Genomic DNA, 21,213 nt, shown 5'->3' on the forward strand with positions numbered 1-21,213 from the left:
GCTTCCATCTACACACAACAAAAGGAGAAAACAAGTCTTCAGTCCAACTATATTTTTGCAGTTGAAGAAGGCCAAAGGCTGCTCATTTGGATAGAAGAAGATTTTAGCTAGACCATATTAGACAGCAGCAGCATTAAAAGTAAATGGTCCCATAAGCGGAAAAATCCACTATGTAATTCACAGCTGCCTTCCTTCAAGTAGCTTATTTATTTTATGATATGTTAGAAAAAAGGCCAAAAGCCACTGCATAGTTCAAACTGAGTGTGAAGCCCTCTGGAGATGACAGAGCCAAGCAGTGCATCACACTAGTGACAAGGTCAATGGGCCAGCTGGTGCTGGCCACGTAGAATGACAGTCCTATCCAAATACTTCCTGAGAGATTATGACTCCAAAATACACTCTTCAATGCTCCATATGTTTATCCCAGGTAATGAAATAAGACTGGGTTAGGAATCCGGAGTTCATTTCTGCCACTGTTACTGCATATTACAGGAACTTGAAGACATTTCTCTTCCTCCTGCATTAATCTATCCATTTGCAACCAGCATCCAGAGTTTTTTAAAGACTTAGCAGAATTGCAAACCACACTTCAGTTGTTGTCAAGTTGCACAAGAAAGGAAACCCCACAAAACCCACAGAGATCTTGATTCTTTTTGCGCTGATACTAGCATGACTCTACTGGGGAGCAAGGGTGAGTAGGCTTCCAATATGCAAAGGGGTAAAAGGGTTCAGTGCTGGGCTTGGAACGAGATGATCTTTAAAGGTCCCTTCCAACCCAGCCCAGTCTCTGATTCTATGATTCACCTCAGCAGGCATGCACCTCTTCAACGAGATTTGAAAATACCCTTGGAAGGGTGGCAGCCCCCTACGTACCATCTGGGGAGAACTGGTCCCTCTCAAACACCGTAATGCAGAGCACGTCCTGCTCGAGATCTTTGATAAAGAACTGGCAGTTGGAGTTCCACTTCGGGTTGAGGGTGTCCTGTATCGTCTTGGTAATGTGGCACTGAGAGCCCATCGTCACCTCACAGTACGGGTTACTCTTTCCTGGGAAGATGGAAACAAACAGAAAAGAGTAATTGTGGTTTTAGGTGTGTGATCTTACTCCTAAACATCCTTTTACTCCAACAGCCAATGGACAGAGCAAAGACTGTGGCCTCACTGCCATTACAATGAACAGGGACACAGGTCTGCAAGGCACTGAGCACCTTCCACTCTTCATTTCAGGACTTCGTGGTTTATGATCACTTATGATCTTATGATATGGCTTATTTGGTGGAAAATAAGTTTGTCTGAAACATGCTTAATGCAGGACAACTGTATGACTACTACTGAACTGCACAAAATCACTTTGCATATTTTAAGTTCATTAAAACTGCTTCATTAAACAAAACCATGTTTTGGACAGAACCTCCTTCAAAGTTAGTCTGACAGATAGGAATGTCTCCTTCATAGAGCATATTATGAAAACCCAAGGCACTTACCATGGGACCTGCAAGGTTTTAGTTCAATGCCTTCAACAATATTCACCATCAGCCTTCCAATGCCTGTTGCTCTTTGCGAGCGAACTGTGGTGAAACAGAAGAGGAGAGAGAAGAGTCGTTAATGTATTTTCCTGCCCATGGATCTTTCCATAAAAGATGAGAGCCCCGCATCCCATGCTGTACCTAAGTAGGCCTTTTCCCTCTTCTTCTTTTCAGTCTCTATGTAAAGTTCTGAAGCAGCCTTGATCTTCTGAACCCAGGCAGTCCTTCAGAAGGAAAGGAAAAAGAAGTTGCAAAATACCATTTCCACTTTTCCTCCCTGCAGCACAGTAGACAAAAGTAAAGCTGTTCCTCCTTCCCAGCCAAGGTTCTGGCCCCATCACAGGCTCTGCTACACTGAAGCTGTCTGTCTGGAAGAGATCTTACTGGAATTTATAGCACCTGCAGAAATTTAACCATCTCAAGCTAGCAGATCCTACCACACAAAGAAAGCTCAAGAGAATCACAAGCTAGAGGGACTTGGTGAGAAACCAAAAGTTATAGAGAACAGGTTTGCTTTCACCAAGCCTTTTGCTTCATTGTAATAAACTAACTTCTTGTAGCCAGTAGATACAAGTCAGCTATGTTACAGAGGTGGCCACTTTTCTTGACCCCTGAGGTTTCATACCAAAATCCTTCTGAGCCTCGGGACACATGAAGCATAACTCACGGAGTACACAGATGATGAATGATCATGATTTCCTATGGGCCCTTCTGGGAAATCATTTCCTACTTAAGAGACTCAGTGGAAAGACTGACATAGAAAAAGCATGGAAGAAGGGGTACCAAGAGGCCTCAAGGGTTTAGAAGAATTGCCATGACAGAGAATGGAGCCTGAGACCTGAGTCAAGGCAAAATGAGAGAATCTAGAAGTTATGGATCCATTTCTGATCCCAAAATGAAGAGCTGCTGTTCTACAGGGCATTGCAGCTAGTTGCACTGGCATTTGGGTCTGAACACTCACCTGTATTCTGCACAGAGAGCTGTTCAAGAAAACAAAACATTTAAGGACAATTCTGTCTTACAGCTCAGCCCTAAAGGGTAAACAGCAGCTTCAGAAGTATACCAAGCCTTTGATCATAAAGGTCTTTTAAGATTAAATGGGCAAATTAATCACTCATTGATGTTAATGTTTTATTTCTGTTGCTCTTAGTCAAAAGCAAGGGAATGATGAAAACCTGGAGGTATCTCACCTAAAATGCTGCATTTATTTGGTAAGGAATTCTGGCATAAAAGAAAGTCAAAGGCTGTATCCCATATAAGTAAAGGCATTTGACTAGAGCACCCAAATTCGGACAGCAGTTCCCGTGGGTTCTCTCTGTAGTGAATGGGGAGAGGCAGGCACCTCCAGAGGGCGTTCGGTATGTGCAGATCTGGCTCCTTCCACTGATGGTTCAGCGTAGTGTGCCTAAGAACCTCACTGAAGTTCCTTGAGCTAGGCAGGATGAATGCGGTGCAGAATTTAGATGTTTCTGGCTACTGCTGTGAGTGCTCTGATGCAGAACAGATGGTTATTGCTATAGTCTGATTTGTGTAACAGATCTTAAGTTGAAAAGGCTCTCTCAATTTTCTTCACCAAGGGTCTAACCATGATGCTTGTTCATGCTGTGGCACAGCGGGACAGACAGCATCCCAAAGGACTAATGGGACCCATAAAAGTATGATCTTTTGCAAGAAAAACTAAATAATAATGAATAACAGTGGCAGGCAGGCAGGGAGAAAAGGTGTTTTATACATTTTTATGCATCAGAATTTTTAGGGGCCATACATTTGCAAACTGGCATAACACAATGTCTATACTATGGGGGAGGGGTTTGCTGCACTTTCATTTCACTTTGCTTTCATTTGCTGCACTTTGCTTTCCTTTTTTAACAAAAGTTATTTTTCAAGACTGTACATTTGTGTAGAGAAACCTTTTCAGTATAAATCAGTGTAATCCTGTCTCCGTTAGCTTGCCAGAGATAAAAATCACCAGATGAGGTTTTGAGGTTGCCGTTCCTTTGACTGTTTCAGTCTGAACTGAACCAGATTAAAACTAACTGGGTTTAGTTTGGTAGGGTTTTGCTTCAAGTTCTAATTCTGACCTGTTCCTCAATCTCATTCAAGATATAGTCATACAAATGATTGTACTGGCGCAAACAAACAGATGTTAACAGAAGAAGATAGGATTGCACCTTTTGGCTTCCTTATGCTAACATAAAATGTTGTGAAATATGGCCTATATATCAGCCCTCCTAGCCATTTCACTGTTGGTCTTACCGGAATTCAGGAAACATCATTATTTCTCCCTCCTTTTCATATATTGAGTATCACCATATTCTCAAGTGGAAGGAATTCTCCAGTTTTGTAAGATAAACTGCTTGAAGACTGTTATGCATGTGTATATCATATACATTTGCACCAGACTTTTCAAATTCAGTACTATCACGGCCTGTGCAGGTACTTACCTTTCATTAATGCTTTCAGCCCGGAGTGTATAGACTCTATCAATGTGGGAGATATGGAAGATGGGCTCATCTCCAGAAGGGTCTGTGGGTAATTTTACTAGTACCTCATTTAGAAAAATGGGCTGTAAAACATTAGGCAAAGCTAGAGTTCTACCACACAATATCTGAACAGATGAATTCAACACAGAGCAATTCACAACAGATTTATCTTGTGGCTGCAGTATCTTTCCCCTTCTGCCTGCCTCCCATCTTTCTTCAGGTATGTCATTTTAAAAAGTTTCTTATTATCAAAGATATAGGTGCCTCTAGAGTCTGGGAACACTTCTCCTGAAGTAAGCAAGCAGCCTCATGAAGCATAGCAATCTCTCCTTTCCCACAAAGAGCAGCAAACACTACTCTCCCCATCACTCTCTGATACATGTGACCTCTTGCTGAAGAGGCTGTTTTAGCAAAACTTCAAAAGCATCTTTTCTTATCTCACTAAAGCAAACAACCAGCTTTCTCACCATCAGTCCCTGGAATCCCCAGCATATGCCAAAGCTTTCAAACCTCTTCTATATAAAGGCTATTGCTTACACACCCAATATGGGAGCTGCTGCCTGCTATATGCGCTGTTAGCATATAACCATCTTAGTCACCTTAGAGTGGTACTTACAGTTTTGTACATTTTGTATTGCAGATTAGACTTGGGGCTGAAGACCTTGTCTGTGCCAGAAGAGCCAAGAGGTTTTATGATCTGAGTCAGGAGGAGGAAATCATTGAACAGAAAGCCATACAGTTCCTTGTTACTCTTGGCTTTATAGAGTTTCCCACTGTGCAGGAACTTGCGTGGTCCCAAGCAGTTTGTAACAGAATTAAATACGAGTTGCTGCGAAAAGTAGAAGAAGAACAACAACGCACTGTATAAAGTAAAACAATCGAGGTTCCCCTGAAAGAGATCAAATATAGTTTTGAGTCCTGACATTGGTTTCAATTTGTGTCACAGGGATGATGAGCAATGTCTCTACCTTGTGCATGATAAGCAGTGCAAGTCATAGAAAGGCCACATGAAAATTAACTTTAAGGCAGCCCATCAGTTGCACAGGGCATGGCCTGGACAGTCAGAGAGAAGCCAAAAGCATTTGTGCCTCCTTTTGAGTTTCTCTGCCACATGCATGCATCTCTGTGAGTGGAACTGAGCTGATGATGACTTGTCCTGGATTAGTAGTAGCTATGCAAGTGGCCTCTCCAAATGCTGAGCTTTCTTAACAAGGCCTGGATTTCTGAATTGTGTTTGAATTTCACCCATTAAAACATACCAAAGGAACTGCAGATAGCCTGTCTTCGTGTACCCACAATACCCGGAGTTAGAGGACAGCTGCTGACCACTGGCTGGAACTGGCAGAATTTAAGACTCATCTGGAGGTTGTTATCAGATGAGTAGAGGCTTGCGCTTTCCTGAAGTGTGATTTTCATGTTTATTTTCACTAGGTGATGGTATAGTTCTTGCCATCCTAGTTGGCCGGGCAGCTAGATCTGGAGTGGCTCCCTTTACAGATTAGAAACACCTCAGACTGGGGGAAGGCTGGATTGCTCCTTGCCACAGATTCAAGGCTGCTGCTACTGGCGTTACTGTGTCAGAAAGCAGCCAGTTGGTCTTTCAGGTAATATTTTTGGTGCTCTAGGGCCAGACATCATGTACAGAAGATAAAAGCAGCCATCTTCCTTCAGGTAGTAGTTGTAAGACAGCTGAATGTATCTTTGAGCCTTCTGACATTGTCATACATGTCTTTCCCCTAAAACAGATTTCATAAGATGAAATGCAATTTTTTCCAGTTTATAAACCAACCAGTGCTTATTACTTTTTTATCTTCTAGAACTGAAAACTCAATGTATACTTTGAAAATCAAGTTGTGACCTATCTGCCTCTATTATCTTCACCAATAATAGGGAGGCCATCAAAATATCCTCCATGCTTTTGCAGGACATACCAACACAATATTTTCATTATACTTTCAGTAGAGAAACTTAGCATGTTACCTTAAAAAACAGTATGTAATGGGAGGTAGTGATTCTCTCTATAAAGTCTTGAGAGACACTTGATCAGTATTCTCGAGTTTTCAAAATGTACACACAGTTTTATCACAAAAAATATTTTCTGTGAATGAGTTTTAAAGCACTCCAGAATGGTCAGGTATAGCTTCAGGATGAGACACAGCAGCACAATAACCTCTGTATTATAAAGAGCTATCAAACCAGAAAGTCGTAGCTGGAAATTGCAGCATTGAACTTGATACTAGTCCAGAGCCAAGCAGCAAAAGCATCATTTATCATATAGAAGGCAATAACACGAGCAGCAAAAAGGATCACGTGCAGGAGTGAAAGGAAGCCAAAGAAAGATGAAAACAAAGGATTGAAGATTATATGACTTGATTAATTACACTGTTTGTCCCCTGATGCAGTGCCATAAGTGAGCCATGGTTTCTTCCCGACCGGTGAAGAAGTGTGCCCACATTTGCGTTACTCTAGATAGCACTTTGTTTACCTCTGACAGGCCTTCACACTGAACATGAGCTTGGATCCACTCCAGCCTATCTGAATTTTCCTTCTCCCGCACGCCTTCATTTACTTGAGAACATAATTCTTCTGCTTTCTCAAGAGCGTGCTTCAAGTGACTGTGGTCAGGGTGGTTTTCAGGAGTGTTTTCTATTATCTACAGATAAATAAAATACATTAGCCTTTTCTCTTATCTGCAGTTAAAATGCATTCATATTGTCAGCCCTATATTTCTGTTTTATTTCTTTATTTTCATGAAAGCCAGCCAGTATGTTCCAAATTTCTTTTCATCCTTGACAAACATGAAAAATAGGAGACAAACTCACAGTCTGTTTGTGAACAGCTGAAATGAATGCCTGCCTGCAGAGCCTTTGCATCAGTACACTGCTCGCTCTTCGGACGTAAGTATGCAAATTCCAGCCATATACAGAAGTATAACCATGACTGTTTAAGGAATCCCTTAAATGCAAATATCCAATTTATAATTCTTTCCTGTGAAAGTCTTGAGCCAAGTTCAATAGCATTATTCAGGATCGTAAGCGTTAGGCAACAAATGAAAGTTAGGAAAGGGCTGTAAGTTATCCAGCAATGTAAGCTGCATAGTAAGGTGACTTGCAACAATTTGGCGTTCAGGATTACGCACTGAAAGTCATTTACCAGACTATGCGGAGGAAATGACACTGTGGAAAAAGGCAAAGATGAGCATAAGATTGACCCATTACTCCTGTTATCTGAATTTTAAAGTTTTCATTCAGCATTTACTGCCTTCTGGTTCTTTGTGTGCAAGTTTCACCTCTCTTTCTAATGGAAATACTGAGTCATTCTGCTGAAGCCAAATGAGTCATCACATTTTCTCTAGTGTGATCAAATATAAAAGGGTGCCCCATGTTCCCTAGCACATCAGATATCTAACAGTGACAAAGCTTGACACAAATAGGGAAACTACCCTGTAATTAAGCTATAAGCAAAGCAGCATCAAAAACATCATCTTTGCAAAAGAACATACATTTTTAATTATTAGTGGGTATCTTGTTACCCGTTGCATAGGCTTTAGTAGAAAACTTGATAGTGGCATTCCTTTACAGCGAGGATCCATTGCTAACCTCTGAAACATTAGAGAGGTAAAATGGTGTTAGTCAGTTTGTTTAAAACCCTGCAAAATGAGCTCCTCCAAGAAAGGAAAAGGTAAGGCAACAAATGAACACCATGCCTCAGCTAAATCTGTTCTTAGATCACAATGTCAGTGCAACAGAATTTCTTGAGGTTTTTACAGCATATTTTTTTACCTGCCTTGCCTGTACAAGAGAAGGGCCTCTTCTTACTGTCCCAGCATTTTACAGCAAAACCATTATTAAACAAAGTATTTTATGGCTCTATAGTTGTTTGACAAAATGTATTCCTTCAATGAGTGCTTAAGTCTGAGGACTCTTCATTCTAGCCCAACACAGAGCACTGCTGGAGATTATGTTTTGCAAATTAGCAAAATGATGAGCTAAATTTACAGTGTACAAAATTCATGGCGCTTGCTTCTTCTCTTACTTTAACAAACTCCTTGAACTCAGGGACTTCATCTGTCTTCTGCTGGATGAGCGCTGCCCCATTGAGCTGGCAGCTACAGAACCGAATGTAAGGCTGCATGTGTGGCAGCTGAGCTGTCAGTATGTCACCAATCATTTTCACTGGCATCTTCTCTCCAGACATCTTCTTACGCACACGCAAAGCCCTAAACATGAAAAAGTCATGTGTGTTTTATAAGCAGACCACTAAAGAATGATCTCTCATTTATTAAATAAATGGTTTGATTCTTATTCATTATTGGAAAAAAGAGACCCCTGAATAAGAAATAGATCAGCCACAAGATTTATTGCCTATTGTAAGAATACAATAATCAAGATTGCACCCTCAGCCAACATTTTTCCCTCTTGTGGTAACCGAACTGTTATTTGACATTAACATAATGCAATGCCAGATGAGAAACAATACAAAAAGGAATGTAATTCGGTTTTCTATTCGTTTTGAGAGAGAGTAACAGATATGCCTATGAATGAGGGATAAAAACCTTACCACTACTTTAAGCTCACAGCTACTTCTAGTTTTTAGCCTGGTTTCCTAAGGAAAGGAGGTTTATTGTCATTGAGCTGCCTGCATTTGTCCTATCACCGCCAAAACTTTTCAACTTGTGGGCCATTTTCAGATACATTTTACAAAAAAGAAACTATCTCAAAGTTATAAAATCCCAGTAAGTTCAACCAAAATCAGCAGCTCAGTAGCAAAAAAAGAAACTTTATTAATCCTCTTGCTTATGAAGATGCAGTTTTAACTCAATCCTCACTCATTTTCTCTGGCAATGACCACACGAGCAACCTGCGTGCATGTGCCTCCAAACCAGCCACAGCATTTACTGTGTCTTGCTGAAGCAGTAGGGATGGGTGAGAAGGATGCAAGTAGGAAGGAACTGAATCCATCAGAGACCACAGAGAATGAAGGGAGAAATAAGGATACTTGCACTGCGTGGAGTTTCATGGTAAAGAGTTGGGGTTGCAGTAGTTGGAGACTTCGGAAGGAAAGGTGTAGGGTACACTGCACACAAATCCATAGGAAACCAGGCTTTGTTGGCACCGCTTCTCACAAAACAGGTCATTCAGGTGCTATAAGCCTACAATAACTGAAGGAATGCATCAGCTAACTGATACGGGAGGAGGTTGTTGTGCCCAGTTTTGCACTGACAGATAATAGGACTGGAGCTGTGTATGGGCTGTGACAGAGGAAGTAAAAGTCTACAACAGGACTGTGGGTAGCCTTGGCAGGCAGTAATCTTTCAGGAGAGGTTGATCTCGCCTTCTGGAGCACACGTACATCAAGAGCAAAGTGCAAATACTGACTCAGCAAAGAACTGCTGGACTCTTCTCAACAACAACAGTAAGTCATAGCAAACACTGTTAATATTTTGCTTTTTCCAACAAGGAAAAATGCATAGCGCTTTTGGTTACTACTTGCATAAGTGGCAAATATTTTCATGCAGCTAAAAGGAGAAGCAGGGGGAGAGGCCCATGATTTTGTTATTGCTAAGTATGGGGGGAGAAAAACCACTTACTTCAGTAGTTTTATATTGCACATAATCAGCTCCTTCCAGTTAACAAAAATCATAGCAACTTCCTTTTCTGTTAGCAGCTCCGATTCCATTAGTGGTTTCTGGAAGATCTATAGATTCAGAAAATTAAGCAATTTAGAAAGTATGCGATAAGTATAATCAAAGTGACTAAGACTAATGATGCTTATATCCTTAGTCTGGAGGTGAGAAAACTTTACATCAGAGTAGCACTTGACACTCAGTGGAACAGACTTCAAACATGCGCTGTGCCCTAGAGATCCATAGTGCTCCCTGATAATACGTTTGTGAGCGGTGTATGGTTTTAAAAGAGAATACTCTAAATCTGTGTTGGTGGTGTTAATTATGACCTGGATAATCTGTTTGAAACGTGGAAATTTTAGTCAGAGGTCTCCTGCAAAATATCCCAGGATTACTTTGATAATACAACTGAAAACACATTTTACTTTGGACTCTTTTATGGAAGTTCTGATTTATCTCATAGCATCTCAGGTTTTAATATCTTGACTCCTTTTTCAAAAAAGGGCTTTCCTTTTCTGTCAAAAGAATTGTCTGTCGGTTGCCTGTACCAATTCCCTTTTTTTCCACACAAGAGATGCATCTTGTAACATTTAAAGAAAATCACAGTAAGTGATAACTGAGTGCCACTGTGAATGTGGAAAATGCGCTTCAAGCTTTAAGAACTTCTACTCAAGAAATAAACATTCAAAATCAGGAGCAAAAAGGGTTTACTAGAATGATACTTTAAACATCACTGTTTTGGTGATGGTAACACAAGGGCTTAACATTAGTTGCACTCATACACACATGCAAATATATTTATATATCTATATAGACATAGATGTGAAAATGTAATACAGATCATCCCTAGGAAGTCAAACACAGCAGTGATATAAAATGAGTTGGCACAGTGAAATTATTGATTTACTTTAAAAAGATGAGTGATTAAAACCTGCTTCTAAAGCTGCTGAGCCCTCTTACCTCTGTGACCAACTGCAAATCATTTACATAGTTCTCTTCTGTGACAATGAGTTCGTGGATGTATCCCTGCCTTTTTCTTTCAGTAGGTGTCAACATATCCAGAAGATGCAAGTCTGCACACCCTGGAAAACACAAAAGGATCCCAGATTTTACTTACGGTCATTTGCAAATTGATTTAGATCTGTAGCAGTTCAAGTAACACCTAATGAACAGTAACCACTGCCTGTTCAGTTCACTTAGTCATTATTCACAAGTAATGGCACAAGGCTAACAATGCTTCATCTCTTAATGACTCAAAACATTGTATTTAACACTTTAAAAAAAAAAAAAAAATCAAGGCCATTTCTGAGTGCTAACTTTTCTCTGGTGGCAAAGCTTTAAAGACCCCCTCACCGCTACCTGCCCATTGCCAACTTCACTCTGAAGTTCGCTGTCCCCTTTAGTTGTGTCAATCAACTGGAGCCACACTGTAAAACAAATCCCCAAATGGATGGTTGTTAATAAAAAAGGGGGCAAAGACTTCATCTGGTATTACTGCCAAAGAAAATGTAGAGGTATCCTATAAGGGAACAGAATTAGGAAAGAGTGCTATAGTGACCTTAATGCTCTGATGGGCACTTTGGAATTATATATAAGCCCTCATCCTATTGATACTCTAAATTCAAGGTTTGCCTTTATCCTTCTAGTCAAAGTAGGCATCCTAATCAAGAAGGTAATGCAGAGCTTATTTACTTCCTCACACTTCAATTTAAAAATTGCTTCTAAATATTTGAAGGACTTGAGCCAGAACACATGAAGGTCAGTGGAGATTGCTCCACAGAGTTCACTAACGTATAGGCCAAGCCAAAGGGGTTGATTAGCGCTCTCCTTTGTCTTTAAAAGCATGGGAAAACTTTGTAACGAAGAACTCATCTTCCATCAGTTTTGTCCTTTAATTTTTGCAAAACACCTCCCTTGTGTTTATCCTGTATAGATGCTAGAATTTTTGTGTAAATTCTAGAATCCAAATTTTATTTTCTATTCTGAATTAGAACAGAACATTTAATTACAATTTTTTCTTTAAGCCAGTATTTTTAAGCTGAGCTTAATTAAATTCTTCTAAGACTGGCAGGCACAATGTTTTCTTCTTGTTTCACTTTTAAAACTTTTTTTATTATTTTTCTGCATAAAATAGAATGCATTTCAAAAAGAAAAGGTGATTTCAAACAGGTTGAAAACATTTTGCTTTAAAAATGCGGTATTTACAACTATTTCTACACAATCAAAATTCTTCGGTTTAATTCTTTCCCCAACTCCTCAGCAAAGTATGGGCAAATTCAGTATATTCCCCATTAAAACAAACTCTCCTTATGGAAAAAATTCTGACTGAAAAATATTCAAGGGCACCTTCACTTCACAGGCTTTAAAATGGTCAAGGCGTTTTTTTACATTGTGCACCAGCATCAACAATGACACCAACCTACTGAGACCCAACAGGGATGTTTTTAGATCAGATGTTTGCATATGCTTTCACAAAGTGAACCACTACGTCTCCTAATCACATCACACCCCTGACAACTCTTTCAGTTCTCTGCATATAAAGTCAATAGTTAGATAGGATTTACTGCATTTTTAGCTTCCTGAATATAACTCAGGAGCTGATTCTGCACTATGCCACTAGCAAGGTCTGCATGTACCATCATTAAGTTTTCCATGGACTACCTTCAACTGCTGTTTCAACTAATCTGTGCTCCTGAAAAGGTAATGATAGATTTGACTTGGGGGGGGAGGGGGCGGGGAAGTAGATACAAACAGTCAAGGTAGTTTCCTCTATAATTAAGAAGCTGCGAACAGATCAGGTTGGAAGCATAAGCATATTGATAATACTCCTTTGAGATACAGTACATTGCAGTTCTTTAGAAGATGCAATTGAAATTTTGCTTGAAATAAAAAGTAGGTTTTGAGAATTATGAATTTTATGCCAAAATAGTCAAAGCACTAGGCACATTTCAAAAGCCAAAAGTTTCATTGCTGTTTAATAAATGGCTGCTTTTAGAGCATTTTCTTAGATATCATGTAAAACAGAGGTCTAACAAACAGAACTAGTTCTCCCCATGCACTATCAGCTTCATTAAAAGTGAACAAAGTGTTTAATTATTTTTCTCTAGAGACCGGGGAAGTTTACTGTTCAAAGCTGCTGATGACCTTGGTTTGAAGTGTGGTTTCTAACCACCAACCTTTTAGAGGAAGCATTTAACATTTTGAATTGTAATATACCATAGCAGCTAGCTTGACAGCCAGCCAACCCAGATGTAAATGGGCTACTCTGAACTTCAGCAAATGGTCTACTTTTGAACACTAAGTATTTGGGAAAATAGCCTGCTTCCTTCTTCTGAGCAGAACATGCAGGAGACACTTTTCTGATAGGGGATTTTCTTCATGAGGTGCACAAGTACAAAAATTTTTCTTGTCTTTGTATTAAAAACACCAAAGAAGAACTGGGTTCCTTTCCAAGTGGAAATGTCAGGCCATAGGGCTCTAGCTAGTTTTTCACAGACACCAAAGTACTGTGCAAAGTACTTTTATGAACATCTAAATTCCACTTGCAGCTGTAATAATATCATTCATGAATTCCATTCGCTAAAAGAGACTCCTGCTAGGGGCTAGAAAGCGCACTTGATATCAGACATTTCCACCAACAGATGTGAAAGCTCTGCCATGGGTAAAGTACAGGACTTTACCTCAGTGTAGAATTGGTTAACGTTTCTAACTTAAAGCACACAGATAGTCCCTCATGCATGCAGCCATTCAGCTACTTAAAATCAGGCACCGGCATTTGTCGTCTCAGTTACTGAGTGTCCCATTCTTTCATATTTTCTCTCCTGCTCTGAGAAAGTAGAGTGTTGGATCCCATCTGGAAGATGCTGAATTTGAATCCTTAGCTACAATCTAGTAAACTCAGAAAAGAATGGGGAAATCACAAGAGTTAACTTGGCATGTTCACAGTACTGTAAATATGCAAATGTCTGCCCTTTAATTGAATAATCAGTACGACCCCAAGCAGAAGCATTTGCACACACTCACCAAACTGGTTACTCTCGTCTGGACTTACAGAACCAACATACAAATGCTGTAACTAGAAATCCTTGCTTTGACCTCCTCCTATCACCATAGGACCTGTAGGATTAAGGGACTCCAGAAATGTAAAAAAAATTTTCAAATATCATTCTAAGAGGTAAACGCGTTGCTCCTTTTCCTTACAAAGTCAGCCCTGAAAATACGGGTTTTACAAGCTAACCACTAAGCTTGAAAGCAATGGGCAAGAGATGTTGCTTTTTCAGAAGGAAGGTTATGCTCTGGAATTCACTAATCTATATACATAGGCACAACTTCTGATTTCTTCTAATCTGGGGAGATTTTCTAAACAACGTAACTGCCAGATTTCACTGAAAACCTCATGCTGGCCCAGTATGTAATGACAAGATCACAGTAGACAGGAATCTATTCTATTATAAGGAACCAGAAACAGTAAAAAATTATGTCACACTTTTCCTCCAAAACCTTAAGCAGGGAGGAATAGCACACCATGATAGCATTCCTTCACTCAGATGAATTACAGCATTCACTGTTCAGTCTTCTTATCAACTAGCTTCAGATACAACCACTAATCTCCCTATATATATATATATATATAAAACTATCTCAAGCTTTTGCTGAGGACAGCACAGAGTCTGGTAATCAAACAGATCTCTCCATCTCAAGCTTCTGTGATGCAAAATCCCATTTCACAGCTGTTTTCAACAACTTCAGCATGTTTAGAATTTCTCAGCTGGACTAGTATGTCCATTTATTGTTAGAGCTGAGCATTTCCCTCTGAGACGGATGGAAGTAGGATCTAGAAACAAGTCTGGCAAGCGCCACTTGCAAAATATTAAGCCTTACTTCGTTTTTGCCAAGACCAGTCACCACTAACGCATGTGCCTCCTCCTCCTGTTCACACCAGTCAGCTATTATCAGGTGGACAGATTGCCACTGCCAATCCACACAGGCCAAGCAACAAACTCAAGGATCTTTCATAACAATTTTCATTTTCTTTTTTTTTTTTTTTTTAAATTTTAGAACATGCTGGAGTGTAGTCTTCAACAACATACACTTGTGATACACTACCACCATCTTCATTTTGCAATAGCAAAATGTTTATGCAGTGTTTTAGGTTAATACCTTATTTTCTGTGAAAAAAAAAAAAAAAAGTTTTCATCTTCAGTCAAAGGAAGGAGGGGAAGACAACACGTGAGACAGTTGGGAAGGAAACCTACTAAGTCCTTTCAGAAAAAAACCAGAACATGTCTACTACTCCCTTTCCAGAATCTGCTTGGGGAGAATAAAATCCTACATGTGACAGCATGGATGCATCTAAAAATATAAATTGGCAGAGTTAACCAACTCCTGGACTTGTTTAACATCACATCAAGTAACTTTAAATCTCACCTCTGAATTATGACTCAGGACCTATCTTGAGCCCCTGACCACTTACTGTACAGTAACAGCAAATCAGTCAAGAGCATCAGCCACAGATCCAAGCAGAAGGAACTGCACAGTCCAATTTTATGTGGTCTTCCGCAAAAATAAAGATGCTGTACAGGTACTTCACTTGGAACCAGAAATGTGGTAACTAAATGTAGTATTATAAAAGTTCAAACAACATTTTATTATTTTTTCACCTTCTCGGGCAGACCTCCAGCCACCATCTTTCCTGGCTTCAGGTCTTCCCTCCAGCCACAAAAAAAATTGAAGTGAAGGAATCAAACCAGATGATTGTAACACTCATCTGGACCCAGAATTACTCCAACATATGAAACAATTCAGCAGAGAAAACTGCATTTGGCAGAGATGAGTGTGATGGAAAAACATGAATCCAGTTTCAGCCATCTAGGCCAGGGCACAGAAAACCTTTATCTGTGACACTGATTTGTGACCAGTTCAGACTAGCACTCTGCTAGCGCTGGCACCAGTTCACAGCTGTCCACTGGTGGGTACTCAGCTGAGCCGGCAGCATCAGATCAGCACCCTGTGGGTGAAAGCTGGTACCTGGACAGACCAAATGCAGAAGTCAGGAACTGAATGGCGTATAGGCACAGAGCTTCCTTCTTGCTGCTAGGGCCGCTGCTACCAAGGAGTCAGACTCAAAAAGGTAGGTAGGGCACGAAGAAACAAATGAGAAACTTGTGCTAGAAAATGGAGCTAAATCCTGTGATCAAGGCCACAGGGAATCCAATACCTTCTAAAAGCTCTACACCCACTTGCTGTAGGACAGCTATCTCGGCTATAAACATCTTTCCAGCTTTAGACACTAACACCTACCTTTTCTATGAAATGCTTAATTAAACAAGATTAAACTTGTTTTAAAATCTGACTTCTTATTCTGTGTTGCTTCACAGGATTAAAAAAAGTTACAGAAGAAGAGTTACAGGTTTGATACAAATTAGTTTCCGGCTCTACGCAGACATTGCAATCTGAATTTTTGTGCTGAGGAGGGGCACTACAGGGCTACAGGGTTACTTCTCAGATTTTATTCTTTTTAAAGGAGATTCCAAATTAAGAGGTATGGAAAGGGGAGGGGAACAAAACAGCTGTGAAACTTGCAGTCACGAGCTATAGAAATTTGTCGCGTGTATCAGAGTTATGTTTACACACACTGTTAACGTTACTAGGTTATGCCAGATAGTTAAGATAACTCTCACGATTTCTCCTCACATGGACAATAACTCAAAATGACTCCTTATTAATGTACTTATTAAAGTACTCCTTTGCAAGCTATCAAACAACAAGTACAAAAGACCATAAAGTCTACATGCGGGAAATGAAGCCTTTGTGAAAATAATTTACGTTTTTAACTGCATCCAGGACAACCTTCTGAAAACATTCTTTCAGGGTCTGGAATCAAAAGGTCACTGCAGTGTGTTCTATTTAGCTAAGCAGCAGCTTGTTATCCAGTTGTCTGTGTACATGCACTTGGCTTGTAATTCAACTGATTAAATAATATTTGAGATATGTTGTCCCTGGATTTACTGAAGTTGTCTAAAAAAAAAAGTTAAAAATAAGCCATTTATTGTAATCAGAAGAGGACTGCATATAAGGAGCTATTTAACAAGAAGTTAAATAGCTGGAGTCAATAATCATAAAGAACTAAAAAGAACTGCTTTAAAACCAGAGAACAAAACCAGAACATGCAGTTATTTCGCTGCCTTGCTGGAAGGTTATGGTAATAGGCCATTTTAAAATGTGTTCAGTGAGCCCACTGGGACTGAAAGAGATGCCACTGAAGCGCCAAAAGAATTGAGATTTAAATAAAACTGATTCTGAATATAAAGCAAAGTGTTCTTGATAAACCCACATTTCAGACTCCAAGATGTCTTGGACAGATTTAAAGTACTGGAATTGATATTAACAAATTCCCCAAAAGAATATCCATGGGAATTCTTTCTCAGCAGCCGAATACAGAGGACATTCTTCTCAAGGTAAGCAGAAAAACTGTGAACAAAAAAGCCCACCACCACTTGGAGTGGTCTCTAAATCCAGTCTCCTCTACATCCCTCAAGTGACAGCTCCTGTGCAAAGGGAGAAGGTACTTGGCACACGAAAGTTAATATAAAGAATGCATTCAATTGACTAGGCAGCAGTGAGACTGCTCTTTTGCTTAATGTTAACTTAAAATACAGACTAAATCAAAAATCATGTGAATGGTTTCTTGTTTTTGTCTATGCAAGTCTTGTTTCAGCCTTGACTGGGATTCGTGTTGCCTTTGCAGCCACAAATTCAAGGACCGAAGAAACAAGAGTGTGGGCACATTTCCATCACAAGAGGCAAGCGATCTGTGGCTTTGGGAGGGGACCGTATGCCTTAGGAGGCTAAAGGTCTTTTCAGATGAACCAGGAAGGAGCAGAGAGGGTCAAAACTGGATTGAGACACAACCCTGGAAAACTACTCTTTTTGATGGAAATAATCAGTTTTCTTTATTAAAGAATTGCTTTCATACTCCCTTTCTCATAAATCTATATATAAAAAAAAATCGAGACAGGTAAGAAAGAGTAAGTGCAATATCTTGTTTCCTGCTACTCAGGGGAAATCACTGATTATGAGGAAGATTAAACACTACCATGCCAAGCTATAGCAGTACACTTAAGAACTTTAATAACTGAGTAAATAAACATTATAGGTATTTCAACAATGTATGTCAATATAAGCCACAATGGTTTGAATATCTTTGTCTAGGACATTTTAAATGTGGGTGAGTGTCTACAGAGGGACAACTTCAAGCTGTTCTTTTCACTTCACTGGAAAACTGACCCCAGGAACTTTTAGGGTGCTGTGATTTTGAAAATCTTTTATGAGACATCACTTTCAGCATTTTTAAGAAGCATGTTAGAAAACATGTAGCCTGCAGATTATTATAATAGAGTTCTTTTTCTTCTCACTTGAAGTTATGGGAAAAAAAAGCAGCATCTGAATCCTCTATTTCCAAAGTATTGCCAATATTTCAATATACAGAGAAAGTATGTTTCTGGCCTGAAGTCACAAAAACCAAAAGGTCCCTTAGGACAAATGCTTTTAGTCAAGTTATAAATCTTTCAACACAACAGCTCATTATGGGAAAATGGAGATATCCTTTCATTAAAATAACATTTTAATGCACAAAATATTGAAATAGTGGAGTAAAATCTGGTTACATCATCCTCAGTAAGCAAAACAATGGGCACTGAAATGTACAGGTATTACATTCTGTTCAATTTCTGTCATATACCAGACAGCATATTTTTTAGCAAGTGGCTATGATGGAGAAGAAAATTATTTTTTGGTTTTTATATGGCAAAGTGGTAAAGGAAAAAATTGTGCATGTTAAATACTACCCTAAAAGGAAAGAAAATCTGTGCAATTTTGCATGTTTTAAGACTAGAGCTTCTGGCATAAAACACAAAGCCTAAGTCAACATAAACCCATGGTAAAACAACAAAGAATACTTAATTCATCTACCAGTATAGTGTCAAAAAATATCAACTGATTTGTAACATGTAGAAACCACTGAATAGAGAAAGAAAGGTGCAAAAGGTTGCAGACAATCCAATCTGAGTAATTATATTCAAATAATATTCAAAGAAACAAGACAAGTGTCATTCTGAAATTAAACAGGTGGGCTTCAGGCTGTTCTGGTGGCAAACTCATTACATGCACTAACGCCACTTGGTGAACTCTGTGTGTACACAGCAACAAGACAACAAACACATTTTAGTCTATCTTTTATATGAAGAATTTAATTATCTATACATGTAACTAATTTTAAAGGCTGTATTACAGTTGTTAAAGCTGCAGGTTTTTATATATTTATATAATTTACATTCATACTGATGAAATACTGAAGTGCAATTGAATAAGGAGCTTCACTTGTTCTTTGCACCGCATGACGGGTCAGAAGGAGGGAGATGGGGTAGGATTAGAAACACTACAACACTGCCAGCATGAAATTTAGAAATAAATGAAATACATAAACCAGAACATAACTAAATGGCAAAGTAATTAGTAGAACGGCTATATTGTGCTTGAGGCATTGGGAAGAGAGGGTTTTCTGCACTGACAGCACCAGGCATTTCATCAAGAGCTTGCAACTAATGCTGGAAAGACAATCATGGCTTAGCTACAGCACACCTACTACATAAACTTGACTGTAAGCTCCATTTAATATTAATTTGTATAAATTCCACAGTCTAGTTTAAAAAAATGTAAACATTGGAAATTAATTGCAGGGAGATATTTCTATACATTCTTTCTTGTCAGGAAAATTACTTGTTCAAAATGTGTTGTTCCATAGTCATAAGAAAGCAAAAATGAGAAATGAAACTTCATGTAACCAAGATGAAAATAAAGAAGTTAATTCTCAAATCGCACATGAATGTAGCATTCTATTGATTTCTAATACGAAAATGCAAAAAATGAAACATCTGAGACAAACACAAACCAGGGTGTTTTCTAACTGAATGCAGCTACAAGTAATGTGCAAAATAAAATTAACATAACTGGGATAACATCATTATGCAAGGTTAATATCTCTTGCATTGGAAGGAAGTTAATTTCTTCTCTCCGCAATGTATTACACACTCAACAAGGAACACCTGATACATACAGTACAATAACTACAACAAAATACCTTATCTGTAATTGGGCACATTTAAAGTTCCTTAAACTGATTTAACTCCTTCTGTTCTTTTGTAATTGAAAAAAAAAGAAAAAAAAAAAAAAGAAGACATATTGACAACACTGGACAAGTGAACAATAAAAAAGAAAGATACATAAAGTCTCAAATTTATGGACATTTGGAACAATTTTAATAGCACATGCAGCATTCCTTGATAGTGGGTCTTTTTGCACAAACAAAATTGCAATGAAGAAATTTAATTTATACTTTTCCTTTAAAAGGCTAAAATACATATTTAAAAATAATTTTAAAACTACTGAAAGCACCTGTGCAAAGGTGGAAAAATTAGTTTGGTAACTCTGAAAGCCACAAAAGGACCCACTATCCTCTGATTTTTTTGTGTTTTTTTTTTGTTTTGTTTCATTTTAATTTTGCGTCTATATCTGTAGGTAATTAACTCAAACATTGCGATTACATGCAACTAATGTAAAATGAGGTAAACTGCTCTGCAGTGTGTTCTTCTACTCAGAAGGCAGTAGATGATCATGCTGGAAGCCACATGATCAAGGCTGCATCTCCCATCATCCCTCTGGGCAGTGATATGGGATAGTGGGTCTCTTTGAGGACTTTCAAGCCTGAGTGGGGGATGGACAACATATGATTCCTAGAAAAAGGAGGAAAACAACACATAAGCAAAACAAAACAATGAGCAAATTCAAGCTAGGAAAATGAGTCAGGCATGTAAACAGCATGGTGCAAAAATGATAAAGGGTAACATGCTACAAAGGGGATGGGAACTAAAAATAAAACAAACATAAAATAAGGTTTGCATTACAGAAGGTCTTCAAAGAGACTTTGACAAGTGCAGCAGTGGCGAAGCTTTGAGTTCTGCAAACCACAGCAGAATCACAGCAATGCTGCATGTTTCATCTTAAAGTACTACACAAATAATCACAGCATGGCAGCAGAGAGGCTCACTTACATTGCTGGCTTGGGTCCATGTCTGTTGTCAGCTTCACATAGTTGGATGGAAAGAGACCCACTTGTCCATTCACCTCCCCTTTCCACCAGTCCGGGTCTTCCTTGTTAAGGACGTTTATAATCTGGCCTTTATTGAATGCTAGCTCATCATCATTCTGTGCAGTGTAGTCATACATGCCAATTACTTGGCACACTGTAAGATAAAGGAAGAGGTCTATCGCACTGGTAATGTTTAAGCAAAACATAAGCTATGCATAAACCAACTACGAACACTACATATGTCACAGCATAGTTCCAAGACACTATGCTGATCTGAACCAGTCCTGCCACGGTCCTGTCCCTCTCTCCTGTGCCCCTGTACTGGTGTTCAGCTGAGCTCTCAACAAATTGGCTCAAGATTTAAAAACCCAGAGTTTCCTAAGAGCATTGCTCTCAGTAAGCTGACTGAGGGGTCAGGATCACATCAGGGAG

General features: G+C 39.1%; 1 protein-coding gene across 9 annotated transcripts in view; it reads right to left on the bottom strand.

Annotated features, from left to right (window-relative positions):
- Positions 1 to 21,213, bottom strand: part of ITSN1 (intersectin 1) — a 146,347-nt gene that overhangs the window by 8,485 nt on the left and 116,649 nt on the right. For 4 of the 9 annotated variants that reach the window (XM_069785192.1, XM_069785191.1, XM_069785186.1 and 1 more), the window contains 11 exons: positions 20,744 to 20,935; positions 10,596 to 10,717; positions 9,600 to 9,706; positions 8,045 to 8,228; positions 7,512 to 7,610; positions 6,495 to 6,662; positions 4,626 to 4,898; positions 3,971 to 4,092; positions 1,668 to 1,750; positions 1,485 to 1,568; positions 874 to 1,047 (listed from right to left, as the gene is read on the bottom strand). In XM_069785192.1, the coding sequence (XP_069641293.1) occupies positions 874 to 1,047; positions 1,485 to 1,568; positions 1,668 to 1,750; positions 3,971 to 4,092; positions 4,626 to 4,898; positions 6,495 to 6,662; positions 7,512 to 7,610; positions 8,045 to 8,228; positions 9,600 to 9,706; positions 10,596 to 10,717; positions 20,744 to 20,935 (1,608 nt within the window). Of the gene's footprint in view, positions 1 to 873; positions 1,048 to 1,484; positions 1,569 to 1,667; positions 1,751 to 3,970; positions 4,093 to 4,625; positions 4,899 to 6,494; positions 6,663 to 7,511; positions 7,611 to 8,044; positions 8,229 to 9,599; positions 9,707 to 10,595; positions 10,718 to 17,742; positions 20,426 to 20,743; positions 20,936 to 21,213 lie in introns of those variants that run through there. The other 5 variants (XM_069785188.1, XM_069785189.1, XM_069785190.1 and 2 more) reach the window with 4 other exon arrangements.

The sequence above is a fragment of the Haliaeetus albicilla genome, chromosome 6 (assembly GCF_947461875.1).
Source record: "Haliaeetus albicilla chromosome 6, bHalAlb1.1, whole genome shotgun sequence".
Taxonomy (NCBI): Eukaryota; Metazoa; Chordata; class Aves; order Accipitriformes; family Accipitridae; genus Haliaeetus; species Haliaeetus albicilla.